General features: G+C 39.2%; 1 protein-coding gene and 1 long non-coding RNA gene across 7 annotated transcripts in view; one reads left to right on the forward strand and one right to left on the reverse strand.

Moving 5' to 3' along the window:
- Positions 1–20,347, reverse strand: part of LOC113160093 — a 59,649-nt gene that overhangs the window by 8,892 nt on the left and 30,410 nt on the right. For both annotated transcript variants that reach the window (XR_003298667.1, XR_003298668.1), the window contains exon 3: positions 164–270. This is a non-coding gene — a long non-coding RNA (uncharacterized LOC113160093). The remainder of the gene's footprint in view (positions 1–163; positions 271–20,347) is intronic.
- Positions 970–20,347, forward strand: part of prom1a (prominin 1a) — a 63,445-nt gene continuing 44,067 nt past the window's right edge. For 3 of the 5 annotated variants that reach the window (XM_033326179.1, XM_033326180.1, XM_026357149.1), the window contains exon 1: positions 971–1,564. In XM_033326179.1, coding sequence (XP_033182070.1) covers positions 1,333–1,564 — 232 coding nt within the window. In that variant the 5' untranslated portion in view covers positions 971–1,332. Of the gene's footprint in view, positions 1,565–20,347 lie in introns of all 5 variants that reach the window. The other 2 variants (XM_033326178.1, XM_026357150.1) reach the window with 2 other exon arrangements.

The following is a 20,347-nucleotide window of genomic DNA, read 5'->3' on the forward strand; positions in this document are numbered from 1 at the left end:
GAACTGAGGTCTACGTGCGTGAGTGGTTGGGAAAAGTGCTCAGAATCAGTGATCAAAGCTTTTCAAACAAGGGTCCTGCCTTGACTCCAGGAGCCAGGGGCCCCACGGGCTTCAGGGGGAGGACAAGGGTGTTACTGTGTAAAGAGACAGAGGGGAAGCCCACCTGATCGCTGCTCACCAATCACAATGCCCCTGAAGGCTGCACCTCAGGTATCCTCTTTCTGCCCTCTGGGTGAAAAAGAAGCCAAAGGTCGAGGAGACAGAGAGCACCTGTTGGTGGGAGAGATGCAAAGCTTTAGGGTGAAGCTATGTCACATACAGAACAATGGGAGAGTTTTCAATTAGATTTTTAAAATAACCTGAGCCCCCACCACCACCTAATAAAGAACACGAGCTGAGATTAGACTGTTGTTTTCACCTACTCTGAATGTTTTCGTAGCTTCAGGTTAAGTTAAAGCAGAACTGGTCGTACTATATGAATATTAAACTACTGTCAGATACATGTAGTGGATTACTAAGTGATTCTCTCTGTAATACACTGAAGCAGGAGTCTCATATGTACAAGAACTGATGGAACCTAACTGAGTACATCTACTTCAGTGCATTAAGTACAGTTTAGAGGTATTTCTACTTTCTGCTGGAGGGAGTCTGTGGATCAGTTGGTAAAGCACCTTGTCCCAGTGAGTGGCTCCAGTATATAATAATATATACTATTATTATTATATAATAATATAATAATCCATTATTATACATGATGGAAGTAGTAATGAAGTACAACTTCCTGTAGGTACTACTGTAGTTTTCTCTACAGATTTGTGTCACACACGTGATACATGATCGAAGCTTTACGCTTCCTGCATAGACACATATTAGATGATGTCAGACTCTAGCTGCTCCTATTCTCCCCCCTCCATCCTCCTCACCCCGGCAGGAGGAGTGTTTCCCTGTGGACCACTGCTCCCTCTATAGATGTGACGGCGGCGAGCACCCCCGCGCGTTCCCGTGACGCAGCTCCTCCCCGAGCGCACAGATGCTGGGGCAGAGACGACAGGCGCGCTCCTCTCGGAGGGACTGAACGCATCGAGGACCTGAGACGGGGGGAGAGATCACAAGGAGCCTCAGACCGCGGGCAGCGATGCTCGTTACGAGTCTCTCCGCGGGCAGCAGGACTTGAAGAAGCTGCGGTCCATCCTCTGGACACTTTTTGCTGTGACTCTCGCCCCTTCTCCTTTCGTCTGTCTCCATTTGAAAAGGAAGATAAGAATCCACACAGTCACATTTCAGCTTGCATTCATCTTTACTTGATTCCAGTTTCACCACAAACTGGACACGATGTGGACGCCCGGGATCCTCCTGCTGCTGCTGGGGGCGCTTCCAGCGTCCGGAGAACTCCAGCAGGAGACGGAGCCGCGGAGGCTCCCACCGCCGGGAAAGTTGGATTTCGGTTATGTGCCTGCTGGAGTTTATGAGACGCTGGCCCATTATGAACCGGGGCCGATCGGGATTCTGTTCCACATGCTGCACACTTTTCTGTATGTGGTGCAGCCCAACGCGTTCCCACAAGGTAGGAACCCTCATTAAAACCCACGAGGAAACAGGTAGAGGGAAGAGGACCTGTCCTGTGGGACGAGTTGCTCTCGGTAATAACATGCTGCTCATCGACAGGCTGCGCCAAATCTCTGCTCACAACATGTGTAATTTAGTAATTTAATTTAATTCTGAACCTCCAGAGCTTGTTTTAAATGCTTCTGAGCAGCTTGTTTGCTGCATCGCTGCGTGAGACACTGTCCACTCGCACATTTGCGCGTCACGTCGCTCCACGCAGCGCGCGTTTTTGATTTACGCACAGAGCTGACAGCGCACTAGAAGTCGGTGTTTCTGCCTGCGGCGAACTTTGTGTCCAAAATAATCACAACTAACTAACCTCTTGATGACAGCATCAAGTGCTTAATGAGCGATTTGCAGTAGTTTCTGCCGGCGTAAATGAAAACCGGCAGAAAACCTCAGCACGCACGGTTCTACATTTAATACAATTAGACCTGACTGCTTGACCAAAAACACGAGCTGTGTGTGTTTAATTGGGTCGTGGATGCTCAAAGATGCTGCTCCCCCCATGTGTCACAGTCTGACCACACTCCAGCGAAACATTCTGCAGATTAACAGCACTCTGAGTCACCTTGTTAATTGGGTAATCCCATAAGCCCCTGCACCGTATGTTGTTGGCCTTTTAGTTTCCAGTTTGTCACCGGCACTCAGGGGCTCATGGTCTAATCCTGTGGAGCAGGCAGACCACTGCTCAGTGAAGATGTTAGTTCATTCATGGGTGCATGAACCAAATGATGCAAGACAGAGAATGGAAATTGTGGAAATTGGGAGCTCAAACACAAAGAATAGTTCAGCAGATAAATACTTGTACACACGTTTAAGGGCTGTAGCTTGTCGTTCCTTTGATCAGAAAAAAATCATTATTAATTTAGGTTTCATCAGAATCTAGAACACGTGAGCAAAGGTCATCTGCTTATTAACAGCAGCACAGATATTTAGTCCGATAAACTCAGTGATCTGTCAAGTCTTGTTTGATGAAAACAGGCTGCAGCAAACCTCCAGGGCTTGCAGAGCATGTCATTTCTATAACAACATGTTAGAGTAATTTCCTTTGCTCGGTGCCTTTTGATGGAAAATCTAATTTGCTGTTACATTATAATCTTTACAAGTAAAGAAAAGAATCAGCAAATAGTTTCCAATCCAGTGGTTTGGGGCTGGAGGTGGTGCAGATGTCAGAGTGGAGCTCTGTTTATGCTGGGTGCATGTGGGTGTCTCTTCAGTTAAACCGCAGTGTTAGCCGTCTTCCCGAAGGCATAAATAATGAATCACTGAATCCTGGAGCGAAAAACTGCAAAAAAATAAATAAATAGATTTCCGTCTTAACAAATGTTGTTCATCTAGTGGTCAGAACACGTGTGTTCATAGTGGTAGTGGTTTGTAATCAAGAGTGCTGTGAGACATTTGAAAAAGAATAGTAAATTTGATCTCATTAATAAAAAATAATGCATATAACAATGCAGACACTGAAATCTAATCAGACCGTCCACTCTGTCTCACTGACGTTTTCACCACATATAGTTTTTACAGTTATCATCTAATTAAGCCATTGATTAAGAAGTCTATTACATTCCTATTAGTGTTACAGTGGTGCTTAATTTAGGGTTATATTTTAATGAGGGGCTCCACTGATTCAAGTTTTAAAAACATGCTATCAAGCCTCTTTAAGCGACAGCTCCTCTTGACTAATCAGGCTCATTTGAGCTCCCGTGTCTTTAGGATCCCCCCCCCCCATCCCACTCTGTTCTCATTGGCCAGCTCGTGCACGTTTTCTGGTGGGCGAAACTATGCCCAGCTGGACCACAGACTGTATACAGCACCAGCCTCGCTGAAGAGTCTGCTGCATATTGGGGCAGGTTGTGAAAACAGTTTTCCCTGAATCCGTATCTATTGTTGTTTTATATTTGCGTCTTTAGGAAAAGTAAATTTTCCTTCACAGCCAAAAAACACTTGAAGCCGAGGTTTTAGAGAGCATTGGAGAACAGGGAGGCCGATGTATAATTTCATAAAAGATCATCCAATCATTAATATGAACTAAATTCCTTTTAGCACAGTGTCCGTTATGTCGGCGTTCTGACATGTCTCATATTCTACATCCAGAATTCAATCGGCCTAAATCTAGAAACAACGGAACATTATGTTGCTGGGTAACTGCTGACACCCCCTTATTATGTCTTCTATAATCACTGCATGACATTATAAAACGCCTTTATAATCTCATGAGTTCGATGCAGCTGACTGACACTTTCATTCTCTGTATTAAACTGAGTGGCCGTGGCCTCAGAGCGAGGAGGTGTTATTAGCACAGGAGCAACAAATGTCTATCACCGACTCCCACACAAAGCCAATGTACAGTGACATTTCCTCTGTAACTTTTTTCTAACAGCTTTTTCTTGTTATGTACAAGCCTGTGGAAGCTGGTGACACCCCACGCCTCCACCCCCACACCTCACCAACATACAACTGCTACATGCTAATGAGCTGCCTGTTGCACAGGATTATAGGACCTTTACACACACGTTAGTTGTTACATTACTGGTTCATAGAGGTGTTAAAAAGATGTGTAACACTTGTTGTCTACACGGTCCTGGACAATGTCGACTATCCAATGTGGTTTTGTGTGATATTTGGCACCTGACGTGAGATGAATGAGAAGCACTGCTGGAAACAGCTGTGAGCTGAAATAATTTGAAGGAGAGGAGAAGTGTTTTCTGAACAGCAAAGAAGAGTGAAGAAGGTAGTGGACAGGACGACAAAGGCTGAAAATGAACAAGATAAAATATTTTAAATAAAGCCTAAAATGTACCTTTGAAACTAAGCAGATTGCTGTATAGATTTTCAAAAATAAGCCTACCATTGATAAAACGTCTCTTAACTACGGATTTGTCTCTTTATTATTTATTCCCGTTTGCACATGATGTGTTTATAGAGTGGGAAAATGCATATTCATAACTGCTTTGCTTTGGACTTTTTGTTTAAGTATCTTGTTCCTTGTGTAATTATTACAGATTTTGATCATATGAAGGGTTTTTAGCCAAGCGAGCATCAAAACTAATTGTAAGTCAATCCACATATTTGGTCCCAACTGAAATAGCTCAACAACTAGGGGATGAATTGTCGTAACATTTGCATCAGCTTCAGGTGTTCGGAGACTTCAGAACTGCAAATGTGGCTGCATAATAATAACAGCAATCAAAGTCAAAGTGCCTTTGCAGTCTTTTATTTCAGTTTATTAAACTCATTTTGTTGCCTTTCAGCTTACCATAGTCGTATGAGACTTGCATTTATATGCAAAACCTTTAGTATTGCAATACTACTGTAGCTTTTATGCTAATATGAGTTTAATAAAAGACTTTTGCAGTGGTGAAATGTTACAGAACTGTTACTAGGCAGGGGTTTTAGAGTGATGGGCACTTATTCAGACATTAAAACAACACTTCACGACACCCTAACCCTTTACTCAAAAAGGTGCATGTTTTTAGACATGCACCTTTTTCCTATAAATAACAGAAAACGTTGCTGCAATAAGTGGTCACCTAGCTGGTGGTCACAAACATGTCTGGGTGTGAAAGAGGCATTCGTGTCATCAATATTTTAAACTTTTCACAGCTTCCATCTGCTACGAAACAACGTGTCTATAAATAACAGAAAACATGACTGTACAGTAGGTGGACACCAAACTCTTCGAAGGCTAATGAATAACTGTAAGTTTAGTATATTGATGTGGTTGGTGATTTCTCTGGTTACTTTTTTTAATGTTTTATGATTGGTGTACTGCACGTCAGACCTTGGTGGTGAACAGAGTGTATTAAGCACCTTCTGCAGATTTAACTATCGTTCAACGCCTGTGGGTGAGTGTGGCTGGGGAAATGATGCCAGCTACCGTCGTGCAGCAGATCCCTGCTGGAAAGTGTTTTCTCATTAGTGTCTGTACTCCCTCTTCTCAAAAAAAAAAAAAAAAAAAAAAATACCACGCCTAGGTGGAATTCAGAGAACAGAGGACTAGCAAAAATCAGGCATTAATTCAAGGAAAGTAACTGTTGCCAGGGAAACCCATCAGCAGCAATCACAGTCAGCGTGTTTTGGTCCACCTCACCGACTCTACACGCGTCTCACTCCACCAGTGCGATGAGAGGTAAAATACTGTGCTAAAATTTCCAGGGTAGGATCATGCAGCTCATCCTGTTTTTGTTATTTAACTCTCATCAAAAGGGAATAAAGAGTGTTTTTTTTACCGCATAGAGGCATAAAGAGACTTGTTCAGTGAAGGACACATAGACATGAAAGAAATACTTCAAAAGATTTCCAACCAAGGACAAAGAAGAGATTAAGGCACTTTGTGAAAAGCATCTGAAATTTTACTGGAATTAAAGTAGTAGACATTTATTTTCTGTCTTATGTCTGTAATGTTTTGAGGTGAAATGCTGATAAATCTCAAATATACTTTAGAATGAAGATCAGACTTTTAAATACTTCTTCATTTGGTCTTCATTGTTGCTGTTTTGCTGCTGACGTTTTCTCTCTCTGTCCCAGATGGCCGTGTGACAAGCCTGATGTTGTTAAATCATCACACAGAATAGCAGTGTACTCACTTAAAGTTAAATATGAATATACATTAAATATATATTTTACAAAGTAGACTTAAATATCACAATATTTTAGAAAAAAGGATATAAATGACAATATGAAAACAGTATTATCTTTTTGGCCACAGGTCACGTCAGCATTGAGTCTCAGGAGCCGTGTGAATCAATTAGTCTTTTAATTTCAGTTTTGTTTCAACTTTAGTTGATTAATCCTACGATTAATTTTTCGAGTTAATCTGCTGGATTAGTTGGTTAGTTGATTAATTCTTTGGTTAATTTACAAATAAATTATTCTGCCTTTTTGCGGCACGGGAAGGTAGGTCGTATTTAAAGGCTTTTGGGCTCTGACCTTTTTCGAAACACAGATCACCCACAGTCTGTACTTTCACTGAATGCACCAAACACACGCTCATGAAGAAATGCTAACTGATATCACCAACATGGCTAGTGCTGGTTGCAATCAGAAATATGCTTGTACTATTTATCTGCTACAGGCCCCTTACACTGACGGATAGCGTTAATGGGAATCATCGTTGTTTGATTTTATAGATCTAAATGTACATAAACTGCTTATAACTTGAAAATGCTTTAGAAAGCACTGTTGCTAAACTAGCTGTCAGCATCTGCTCTACAGAGTCTTTCATCGTTTTTTGTCTGAAACACAACAAACAACTGATATCATCCCACAATTAGACAGTCAGACTATAGTACAGTGGTAGATTGAGCCAAACTTCAACTAGAAAGTTCTGGCTGAAGCCCTTTAACATGTAAGATCGCCGGCCTCCTTATGCAAGACCTCCTTACTCTTACGCTATCTTTGCCCTGTAACTTGTATCTAAATGTGAATGCAAGAGTGTTGATCTGTTGATGAACCTGCACTGTGGATGTTGAGACTGTGTTGATCAGAAGAAACTATGTCAAGAGTCATTATTTGTCAGCATTTTTCCAGTCAGTTGCAAACATTTTCCTAATTAGAGATTTCTTTAGCAACAGAAACATCTGTGAAGATTATCATAAGATGCTGTGATCATCTCCCAGAAGGGCTTAAATTTGCAATCATAATGTTTGGCAGATCTGAAGCATTCAACCATTCATCATATCAAAAACAAGTCAATACACCAATGCCTTGCAGAACCACATGCTGCTGGAATGATTATTTTGCTATTTCTGTTACCACCAAAGGCCTTATTGAACAATTATCAATTCAATTCAATTTATTTGTATAGCGCTTTTACCAATTGTCATTGTCGCAAAGCAGCTGTAACCAAAGAAACTATGAAAGTTTATATGAACAGTGAATGTGTATGAATCAGATTGTCCTTGATGAGCAAGCCGAGGGCGACAGTGGCAAGAAAAACTCCCTGAGAAGGCAACAGGAAGGAACCTTGAGGGGAACCGGACTCAACAGAGAACCCATCCTCATCTGGGTGATAACAGAAAGCAGGAATTGAGCGTTCATACTATGTGTTCAGGCAGCAGGCAGTTCAGTATAAGAGCTGATTTCTTTAAGTTAACGTGGAGTCCAGTTAATTATTGGAGGCTCAGTTCGACTTGTAGGAAATTCCAGTCCTGGACTATCGAGTGACTGCCGTTGAGTCAAGACCTCCGAGAAGTGAGATTTACAAAAGTGGGCACATCGCCTTCACTGCAGAAGTGTTTACACCTGAGTGTCATTAGGCAGAATATGTTGGAATATGAAGGCCAGCCATAAAGTATATTCAGTTTACCATCATGTAGAACATAGAAATATCAGAGAGGCTGAGATCAGCAAAATAAATATTTAGCTTTAAATATTACTGTATGAATCAGTTACTGATTGACTATTGTTGTAGCTCTAAACTATGTTTGGCAACATTACTAATGTGATGTACATAAATTGTGAATTCGTGCTGCTGCTTTTCCACTATTCTGTAGGATTGGATAGCTGCCCCAGGCCCCCGGCACAAACATGTCTGGGTGTGAGAGAGGCATTGATGTCATCAATATTTTAAACCTTTCACAGCTTCCATCTGGTCGAAAGAAGATCAAATGTGATTTTGTGTGAGAGTTCATTAAAGCATGACCGGATTGGTACTATATCATCTAATTACATAACCATCAAACCAGATGTATGCTCTCTATAAACTAATGACAATAACTTACAATAATGAATTTGTGAAATCAGACTGATCAGTAATTCTCCATCGCTGCAACATCTTCTAACCCATTCATACTGTAGTAGCATCTGCATGACAGAAAGTGATGTATGTAGTTCTTCTGCAGTGTTTTTGTCCTGTCACAGTCATTCGTGTCACTGTACTGACAGTGATGGCCCTTGGCACTGGGATGCTTCTGGACACAGACAGCCTTATTCCCCTACAATGTAACGGCAGCTGATTGCCACAGGCAATATGTCACCGCAGCACAGAGCTAATGAGGGTAGCGCAGGTGAACATGTACACAACTGACATACTATTGACAAGTTTCCATGTTTCTGCCCATATTTCCAGATATGTTATAAAGGCGTGTGAGTAGTTTATGTCTCTGCAGCGACAGTACTCACATGTCTATGGTATGTAATTATCACAACACATACAGTGTGTGGTTTGCAATGCTCAAAGACATTTCCTGTACACCCACTTCTTTTACACCGTATACGGCCAGCATCAAATGGCAAAAAGCCTTTTTCTCCATACAAAAAGGAGCGGCAATGCAACAGTGAATAAATTCTGAGTGCTGCAAACGGACTCTTCACAGAATTTCATCCATTTACTCCAGTATAATTTGGAAAGTCTAGAGCCATGGGATTATTGTTGTTTTTCCCCATTCGTGTCTGTGGAGAACCATGTGTCACAATTGGAGAAAGACGCTCAAGGGCTGTTGTTACCTGACAGTACAGACACAGACACATGATGGAGAATTCAATGAAAGCTATTGTAGATAATTTAACATTATGACCTAGAAAAATTAATGATTTTAAAAGCTATTTACTACTATTTAGCAAAATGTGCTATTATGATAAAGATACAGTATTTCACCATGAACTCAAGTCCACATTGTCACAATGGGAGTGAAAGCAGATGATTCTATCCATTCTACTAAATTTTTACATTCAAACTAAAATTCAATTTTACACACATAATAATATATTTTGTTGAGAATATCATCATGTGCCAATTACGTAATTATGTGTGCAGTATACAAAAGTAATTGAAGGAGTACTGCGCCTTTAAAATTAATGGTCATGACAGCCTGTGACACTGTTTTGTTTGTTATTAGCTAAAGGGGAGAAAAGATACACACTGGTAACACGGTCATGTTATCCAGCTTTGTGAGAGTTGATCACGCTACATAATCACAAAATAAAAAACAATGATAGCACTTTATTTCATTGCCTGCAGCTACAGCCTTGTGAATAAATATCAAATTAGCCTTTAGCTACATGTTGTTATTCTTGAAATGAATCCACAATTTCAGGATTAGCCTTCATGAAAGCACAGCCAGACAAATGAGGTGGCCAGTTGTAAAAGGACCATTTCAATCCAAAAAGATCATTCTACCATTTAGAAAATGTGACAGAAGGAACTTAAATAACACTAATCTCTAACTTTTATAAAACAACAAGCTGTCACTTCATTAAATACACATATGATGACATATCATACAAACATGTGCAGCTAAGGTAAGAGAAATATGTTTCTTTGCTTTTAGAAACTGGATTAATGTAGATGACACAGGGAGCTGCTTGTATACCAGAAAGCTTAAAGGAAAATATAGATGAGAAAGTCGACATGGTGGAGGAGATTAATATTTTCTTCAGCACTACAATGGAAATTCAAAGACCAGAATGCAAATGCAGCTTGGACTTTGTTATGTTATCAGTGGCCATTTAAAAGCAGCTCAGCTGTACCTCAGCTCCACAGTGGAAGTTTATGCAATGTTAAATCTTAACTCTGGACAAAGAAGACTTAAATATGCCACATTTACTTTGACAAATTAAAGTTTGACAAGAAGATAACAATTTATGTGGCCCTTAAATCAGCAACAAACTGTGAACTCATCCTAAATTATTGGACACGGTTAAAATTTACTACAGTTTTATTGAGCTGTTTAAGTCAATTAGGTCTTTATGTTTCTGTGAACATATATTATCACTAATGAGGCCTTAACTGTTTATGGGATGATTCAACTTCTGTTTATGAGTAACATGGCACTGCAGGGACATTTAGTAATGAGACAATAAAAAGGTTAGAGGTCAGATACCAACACAGCAAATGTCCATTAAATAAAGACTTTCCCCTCAACCTGCCATTGCTTGTTGAATACTAGTATGGCAAGTTTGACAGAATCGTATTTCTTTTTTAGACAACAATATAGGGCTTACTGAAAGGGGAGTGATGATGCGAAATAACCACTGTCTTTAAATGATGGCACAGGACTTTTAGTGTTATAGTCAGAGGTGGATATATGATTGACTTAACTCCATTACCATGTGTTACATGACACCATATTTTATAGTTAAAAGCCATTAAATGATGCCTCAGTGCTGAAGTGTGTTTTTACAGTATAAAGGAGAGTATGTAGATCAATTGACTGAACAGACGGCTCCTGGATTTTGAGAGGAAAGAGACGCATCTCATTTAGAAAGCTTGCCTTACTAGGAGCTGGTATATTAGCAGACTAAGTAAAGGGAGATAAGAGCTGTGGCATTAAGATAAGTTGAACATTTGAGACATTTCAAGGTAATATTATAATGCCACCATCAGCTTAAGCACCCAGCTATCAGACAGAGAGCAGATGAGAAATGTGGCAAAGTCAGAGTGAAAACACAGGTAGAGATAGAAATCAGAAGATTACTAGAGCAAGAAAGGCTGAGAAGATATCAGCTGATTTAAAGAAACAGGAAAGAAAAAATATAGAAATAAATAGAGCAAGCGCGATGGAGAAAGAGCTGCCACTTCCCTGGGTGCTGCTGAAGCCGTGTATCATCGGAGGACGTCATATTTGGGTCAGGCCTGGGAGAGGTGAGGGCAAGGCGAAGCGAGCAGCTCAGTCCTGCTGAATGGATGGCAAGTCATGCATTCTCTGTCTCTTTGTTCCGCTTCATTGGTGAGGGTGATGGTGCCTGCACTGAGCTGACTATAGGGACAGGGTGAGTTGTAATTGCACATGTGTGCCGGTAAGGGGTCAACCTGCCAACACTGGAGACGACTGCTCTGAGAATGGCATTTAGTCTCAGTGCCGCTCATCACAACACTTCACAAGATCCTTGTAGCCTTCACTCAGCAAAGCAGAGAGCGTTTCTCTGAATGGCATGTATCAGGGGAACATGGCTATGTCACAGCTTAGAGGACTTTTAGGGCATGAACAATCAGAACAGAACAACTGGGCATCTCTGTAACCGATTTCCAAAAAAGTCAGAGTTCTTCTTTAGTAATGTCATCAGGTGACACTTTCTGCTAATTCAAATGTCCATATGCTCAGTAAATCAAGCTGACTTTTAGTTCAGGATCAGTGTTCAGTCAGTGTTCAAAGCAAGTAGCTGATAGAAAATAAGAGTTTACAATCACTATAGTACACTTTATGTACTTCTACTTTTTACAATGAGCATCTTTGGAACAAATATTTGATAAAGTCAGATAAAAGAAGCAAATTGTCATCTGTTGCAATATTTACACCAGGTTGTCACAGTAAAATCTAATTCTGTGGGAAACACTGTCAAGTTAAACCACAGCTGGTGTACATAACATCAGCTATGTCTGTTCCACAACACCTCCATGTCAGAAATATACTACACAAAGAAATGTAGCTTCATTAGCTGTTAATTTAAACATAACATTGCATCCACATATGATATGTGGATAAGGCACTGCAGGATAAACTGAGAGGCCTGATAAGGATGAGGTTCTATGGACATCCATGCTCTGATCTTCTGCTCCGTGTGAGTCTGTCTGGATCAGCTGAAAGACTAAAATTAACATGTTTTTTTTTTGTGCAGCTTTCCTGAGGAAATTCTCTTCCCTCATGTTTACTGTCTGTAGGGGGAAGTTAGATTGTCTTGTGCGATTGGTCAGTTCCTACAGTCTGCAGGACACCATTCCTGTTTGTCATTGTCACTTTTGCAGCATCTCTTTAGCCATGATTAGCTGGTGGTAATCTGGGACTGGGCAGCCAATCCTCTTGGCTGACCAGCGGTCAACATGGTCACCAGACTCTGCTGCAGACCGATTGCCCCTTTGTCCCTGAACTCACAATTAACCACTTAACCTGAAAGTCAGAACAGCAGGTTTTGTTGCCAGGTTCAATTTAATATGCTTGGAAACTCTGGGTTCTGATTGTTTGTCTGGAATAAGAATGTCAATTTAACATCCTGAGCATACATTTGTATGTTATAACAGGCATTCTTAGTCTGTTTAGCTTATCCATTCAAAACATTTTATCAAATTTTATCATGAGGAGATTGAGGGTACACAATGGTCTGTTACTTCACATTCTGTGTGTCTTGTCCAAGGATGCTAAAGAATAAACATGTCAGGGATGGAATCACCATCCATGCAATTAGACGAACCACTCTGCCTCCAGAGCAAGGTGTCATAGTTGTCATCTTGAATTTTGTCACTGGGTTCTCAGGTTTTTGCACTCTTTAACACTAGGCTCTAGCCCAAACTAGGTCTGTTTATTTTATTAAGTATAATGTAAACCTCATACAATTAATTTGTTATTGAAGGAAAAAAAAAAGATCTTGAAATGTGATCAAACTATCTGTGTCTTCGGTGTAAAGGCAGAGACGAGCTTATCATCCTAACCTCCTCCTGGCTGCATCACTCTGCCTCCTTGATCTCTTTAGATCAAGGAGGCAGAGTTTTATCCTTTGAGTGTCTTTGTAGTCTCATCAAAATGAATCATACAAATGGGGATAAAGGTGCCCACAAAAAGAGACAGAAGTAGCTGTGTGAAGAATGAAAGCAGAGAGCTTGAGAGAGGAGTTCAAATGCTTTTAACCTTCTCACCTGCACACAGCTGCCAAAGTCACTGTGTGAAGTGGGTGAGATTCAGATTATAAGTTTCAGCAAGTTACAAAAATTGTTGGACTCATGCCCCCTCGAATTTTTAATGTCCTAAATGTATGGAAGGAGGGTAATTTGACACTTTAACAAGCACGGCACTGATACAGAAGTCCTAATTCAACCGCTGACACAGAAAGATTTTTTTTGTAACATTAAGAATAGCAGAACTGCAACAACTGTAAATGATTAATGGTTATTTCAAATGTTAAGGTTAAAATGAATAATAAGCATATGCTGTCAGATAAAAAATACATTATGTTATACATACTATAACAGTGGATTACTGCACATACTATCTCTTTGTTTATGTTTATTATTCAGTACACAGAAGTCCTACTGCCATATCCTGAAAGTCAAAGGACACGATTTTAGTCAGCCCCTCTGCAATATAACATGCTTTATTAGGGTCTCTTGCCATGTCACCCTTATTTATTTTTAACTGTGTGTATTTGCAAGTGTGCATCTGTCATTTATTTCTTCCCATCAATGTGATTTTCACTGGAAATTCTTATCTACGAGCATCTTACTCATGGGTTCATTTACTACTACTGCTACTGCTACTTTGTGAAAGTTAAATTGAGTGTGGGAGTCCAGCTCTATATGTACAGCTGTTTACATGGAGGTGCAAAGTAAATTGCTCTCCACACACCCACACATCTACACTGTATGTACCTAGATGGAAAAATTCACACAGCCTCTCATGTCGTTAGACGCATTAACATAAATATTTAACATCCTGTCGTTTCATTCTCAGTGAGATTGAAACCACAGGAATATTCTTTTTTAATTAAAATACATGCTATAACTTTGCCATGGCAGGTTAGGTAATCTCTAGACCAAGTAATTCCTTTATTATTAGTTACACCATCATGATGCTGAAGGAGGCACACACACACTGTAAACCGCTCAATTTAGTGTAATTATGTAATGGGACTATTGTTACCAACAATTCTAAATTAACAGTTTCCAATTAAATATATTTTTATCTTGTAGTTTTGTGTGTGTACTCACATCTTTACTTTTGGTTGTGTAAAGTTAAAGACAAATCCTTTTCCATAGTAACAGATTCTATGGTAACACAGTGTTTACCTTGTGCAGAGGTGTTTTTTTTAACCAAGCTCATGGGAAGTCAGCTCTGTTGCTACAGTCAGCCTTAGACACATACACACACACACACACACACGCGCGCACACACACACACACACACACACACACACACACACACACACACACACACACACACACACACTTGTTGTCCTTTATCAGAAACATTTCAGCTAAATGTCAAGTCACTGGTGTGCTAACATTCACTGGAAGACATTTGATGGAAGAGTGGGTTTAGAAGAAGAGTAATCCCACAAAATCTCTTTTTCTTTTTAAAATGAAAATGTTAATGACACATTTGTAGTAGAAGCATGGTCATAACAACAATCAATGTGATATCATGTTCAAATCTGGAGTACTAAGAAGTGGCAGTAATTTCATTATCAATTGCTTTTTACTATTTTAGGTTGTAGTTTATCAAGGTTTAATTCTTCTACCAAATCTAAGGCTGCACATAAATATGTTTTCTTACGGGCACCTGTAGGTGGTTTTCCACCTACTCAAATAAATACAATACTTGTGAGATCAAATGAAGACAGATTTTCCCTCTTGGACTGTTATTACGCATTTTATTGCTGATGTACCACACATGAAACACACAGCACCAGCAAAGTGACCTTTTAAACAAAAGGCATCTAGGACTCCATTTACATTTCACCCATCTTGGGCAGATTGATGTTGCACTGTTATTACACTGACAATAACTGTTCCTCCTGAGTCAGCAGGAAATTAGAGCACCAATAATTTTAGCATGACCATACAGAAGGCACACAGAATCTTGAGGCATGTATCTGATCTCACAACCACTGCATGGGTGCAGTAACCCTTTTATGTATTTGGGGAAGTCGTGAGTTTGTAAGTTTATGAATTATCAGCTAGCTAAACTGTTGGTGTTGTTTCTAAACTTTTGAAGTGTGTAAGATATTTCTCTTTTTAAACCAGTTATCATGGTACATATATGACCTCCTGTGTTGAAGGACTGACTTATGCAGTCTGATGCTCCACAACCAGGTTTGTACACAGGCTGTCTCTTAAAATATATATTCTCCAAACACAAGCTCCTCCAAAACTACATACGTTGTTTAACTGTCAGTGTGGGTACTCATAATGACTAGTGAACTGGCATTCGTGGAAATGAATGGACTGTGCTCATAGGTAATGACATGCCTTTTAGCTAAGTTAGTATTGTTGACCAATGATCACAACTGGATCATTTAGTTCTCTCCAGATCTTTTTTGTATGCTTTCATACATACATACGGTACAACACTCTAGTAAACACAAAAATGTCAAAGCTATTATCTAAAAATACTTAGTTTTTTGTTGCATAGCAACAAGAATGAAGAACTGCTGCTCACATGCTTTTAGTTCTTTCTGTTACTAGACATTCACAGCAACACCTTAAGAAAAGCCTCGTGTCTGATCACAGCCTGGGGCCCAGTGACAGTTCCCAGAGGTGTCAGACGATATCCTGGGTGTCAACACGCCTCAACAGCAAAACATATTGGAATGACATATGAAGTTATTAAAGTGGTGAAGTGTTTAATTTCACCTTCATCTTGGTGGCTGAGCTCTAATTGCTGCACTGATTCAGCACTTCACTCTTTTGTACATGCCAAACAGCGTAGGTGTTCATTTTCTTGATTTTTCTATTGTAGTTTGAGTTTCCTTCAATAGTACACTCTTTTCTTTTTTCCTTAGACAGTCTTTATTTTCTTCAATCTAAGCAAACCAGCGTTGATTTTGTGTACTATATAAAGAACCTGTCTGAGAGTTAAATATACATATTGTAAAAACTACCATAATATTTTTACCAGCACAATCAAAACATTTTATATGTACAGTAGATATATCGGTGAAGATTCTTAGTTAACACTTGCTCCAGTATTTGGAGCGGTGCCGTCAAAGGTTCCTAAGACCAAGACTCATAAAACACTGGCAGCAATACCGAAATATTCCTTTTAAAGGTTTCTGAGCAAGACTCAGATCAGGCAGAGGGAGAGCTGACTAGTCTCAAGTCTCATAGTAAAGCTAGTTTAATTAGCAAAAGTTGCACATCTAGAAGCAACTGAATTGTTCTCTCAGTGGCTGTTATGATACTTAATAATATGATATTTGTTGTTTTAAAGTCACAGCAGTCAGTTAAAAAGTACAAATATGAAAAACTGTCCAAAAGTTACTCAAAACAAGCAGAGAGAAATGTAAAACCCTCACAAATACAATGATAAAAATCAGGACTTATGCATGAGTTGATGAGCTTTCTCCCACAGGGCAAAGAAAATATTCTGCTCCCCTTCTGTAAATGAAATCTTAGACATTTTAATAACTTATAAGGCCTTTTTTGAGAGAAATGAATTCAGAGCTTTGTAAGATGTCCTGTTCTTAAAGCTGAGGGAAACTGCACTCATGTAGTACTAATCACTAAAAGTGACCTTTTCACATACGCAAAGTTAAGTAATTTACTCCATTGTTAATATGATAATAAAACTGGTTATAGCAGCTTTAAATAAAACATATTTATATGTAAATCTCCTGGTTATGACACAAGAGAGTAAAAAATGAGGACATAAGCAAATATCCTGGTTTATATCACCACCGTGACAGAAAGGCCAAACACAGTTCCCTGTCTGTATTAGTGTTACAACTGGTGCTGAATTTAATTTTTTAACACAAAGCCTTCTCCCGTTTGTGTGTCTACTCTGATAACTTTGTGAGGGAGAATCCACGTAGCTGGCAACAGAGTCCCTCTGTTGTGGAAAAATCCCTAACTGGCTGTCTGCTTTGTTGCACTGTACGCCTTACAAGCAGAACAGGGCTGAATGAAGTTTTGTGATGTGAACTTGTATCTCATGGCCAGGCTTACTTATTTATTTATTTTTAATAAGCCTGTTAGCAACGGGCGTTGTCACAGGCGACTGCCGGGGCTTAGTAGAGGCAATATTACAGTTTTGTTGATTCGGCTGGTGGCTTTTGGAGTAAGTTGATTGGAATTTTTCCCCTCTTTTCAGTGCAGTTCAAATAAGTTCTGCCAGTCACACGGCACTCAGAAAATGCCAATCACAACATGCAGACCGGATTTGTTATCCGATTTATCTGTGTGGATCATACCACCTATCATCTGTCTATACAATACTGTGTAACAGTCATCTCCACTCCTAATTTCATATTCATTCGGGTTTCAATAAATCTCCCCCCAGCTCTTTCTCTCTGCTGCTTTTCTTTTGTCCATTGGTCTCAGTCTGCTCCCATTGCTTTATTTTTACACTCTCTAGTGGTATTTCCTTCTCTAACTCTCTACATTTTTTGCTTTCCCATTTATGCTCTATTGCAGAGGATTATAGAATAAGCATGTAAAATGAGCTTCAATTATGACACCAGCAGAATTAAAAGCGTGTAGTAGTGGGTGGTGCCCATCTGCTCCACTACCTTTCCAGTTTTTGCAGTAAACCTGGTGGATGTACAGTATGAACTACTACACCTGCTAAGAAACATACAAGGTTGCTTGCTGTATAAATGTTTGCTCACAATCTGTCAGTAAACCAAGTCAGAATCAGGTAAAGTGAGCTTGATATAGATAAACCGATGCGAGTATATCAAACAATAAAAGGCCAGTTCACACTTTCTGCATCTATATGTCCACTACAATATCTATAATTTATCTGTAATGATTTTGCTGCTCAGGTCCACAAGGGTCCGGCAGGCTCTCTACAAATTTCTGTGTGTATCCCCGAATTTAGCATCAATGGAGTACCACTGCACCAACTGTACATTTGCCAGAAAAGTAAACTAGTGGTTCTTTTCATAAATCTGAGGTCTAATTGACCTTAACAAAAAAATTATTATCCACATGGAGGCAATTTAAGAACACTGCTGCAATTAAGGAAGTTCTTTAACCTGACAGCATTCTTACACTGCACTGCATGTATGAAATCTGATAAATTGATTGGGTCTGAAGTGAGAGGCTAAATCGTAGGTGTAGTTCAAATATATTTTCTTTTCAGAGCTGTACTCTCTGTAACACTTGTTTCAACCCACCAGCGTTATCATCAATTTGACCTGTCGTTTGTGCATATTTATTTTATAGACTTTATGTTACGTGATATTCATGAATGGTTGTCACTGCATCATCTCAACAGCACTGCTGTAGTAACATCCACAGGATACTCCATTAGTTACACAAACACTCTTGAAATAGAAAGACTGTTACTCCCAATGCTGTAAGAACTATGAAGAGTAAAACAACTGCTGAGCTGTTTAAATATTACAAAAAGCTTCAAAAACAAATATCACTTTTATTTACAGCAGAAACATAACTACATCCCATTACACTGTTGAAATTACTGCAGAGGTACAAGACATTCTTTTTCTTCAGAGAAAATCTATCAAGTGATTGGATTTCTACTGAAATTACACTAAAGGACAACTCACAAGAACAAATTATTTTTCAACGCAGCAGCTGACAGCTGTTTAAATTTGTTTAAAAGTGGTTGAAAAGGTTTTACCATTATAATAGTAATGCCTGACCTGATTCTCTGTGTAAGCTGAGTGGTCTCACTATAACAATAACACAATCTGCCATAAAAACATCCCTGATGTCCTTCTGCTGAGTCTACATGAAAACCTCAACTTCAAAATCACTCCCTACTTACACAATAGTGTACTATATAGGGTGTTCGCCATTTGAGACACTGAAGAGAGGTCAATGATAAATTCATTTTCTCAGTGGGATTCTTGATATCTCATGCTAAAGTTGCGTTTTTAAAACGAGCTTTATCAGAACAATTATCAGTTAAATGCAATACATTCTATTATTATTATTACAAATAAATCTTGTAGGGTTGTGATATTAATTGGTTGACACTGACATCAGTGTCGTATCAACCAGTTTCTTACTCTGTGATTAGAAGGTTTCTGCGACAGCTTGTGTAGACTAAATCTGGCCCAATGTTTGAGAACCTAAGCTGGATTTAGTGCATAGGAAAATGCTTTTGTAGTAAAGCATGTGCATATTTCTTTAACTGTCAAAATAAATAAGACTCTGTTTCAGTATAAAAACACTGCTAAGAATAGTCAGTCCTATACATAATGAATTAAAATGTGACATTAGCAGGCATTTAGATATAGAAATACACTGAAGATGGTAGATTTGCAGTTGCAAAGCAAGCCAACAACCTTGGCTGCAACAATGCTATTAACTAATTAAATACCCCAACTCCACCTGATTCACATATGTGTACTATTCAGTTAAATATACCGAATACGCTGTGACATTCAACAAATTGGACTCTGTTTTTTCAGTATCTCTCAATATAATTATAGAGAAAGTAGAGAGAAAACTAACAAGCGGATACAAATATAGACATCGAGATAAACAAATCTAACAAGCTGAACAAAGCAAAAACAAACCCATTATTTACTGGCATGTTCTCTGGATGTCAGTGCTAAACAAACATTTCTCCCCAGTCTGACATGCTGTATTTCATCTGATAGCTTTTGATACACTTCATAAAGTTTCCATTCCTATAAATTGTTTGATTTCAGTGCTATAGGGTCTCAGCTGCATTTAAAAACTCATGTATAGCTGTTATTTTCTCCTTTATTTCAGAAGAATTTGATCTACTCACCAGAGGCTTGTTCAAGTAAATCAAGTTATGAATATGAGTTACAAGTTTCCGGCAGAACATTGCTTACTAAGTAGCATTGTGATAGCGAAACAAGGGACCAGAAGTAATACTAGATTTCGCAATATGAAACCATGGCTACGCAAACACACGTTGTGGTAGCTGTTTTATCAACGGTGTGATCAAGCAGACTAGAAGTGATCACACTATCAGAGGATCAATACATAAAGCTTTGTTTATCTCAGATACAGAATTTGCTAAATAAAGAAAGTAAGACTCCAGTCAGTAAAATGCTGTCAAAAAGAAGCCCAATATCCTCCTCAGAGGATGAAGCTATGGGCTGGAAACTGATGTGTTTTGCATCTCTGCTGTCAAAGTCATGCAAGACT

Source organism: Anabas testudineus, chromosome 10, assembly GCF_900324465.2.
Source record: "Anabas testudineus chromosome 10, fAnaTes1.2, whole genome shotgun sequence".
NCBI lineage: Eukaryota > Metazoa > Chordata > Actinopteri > Anabantiformes > Anabantidae > Anabas > Anabas testudineus.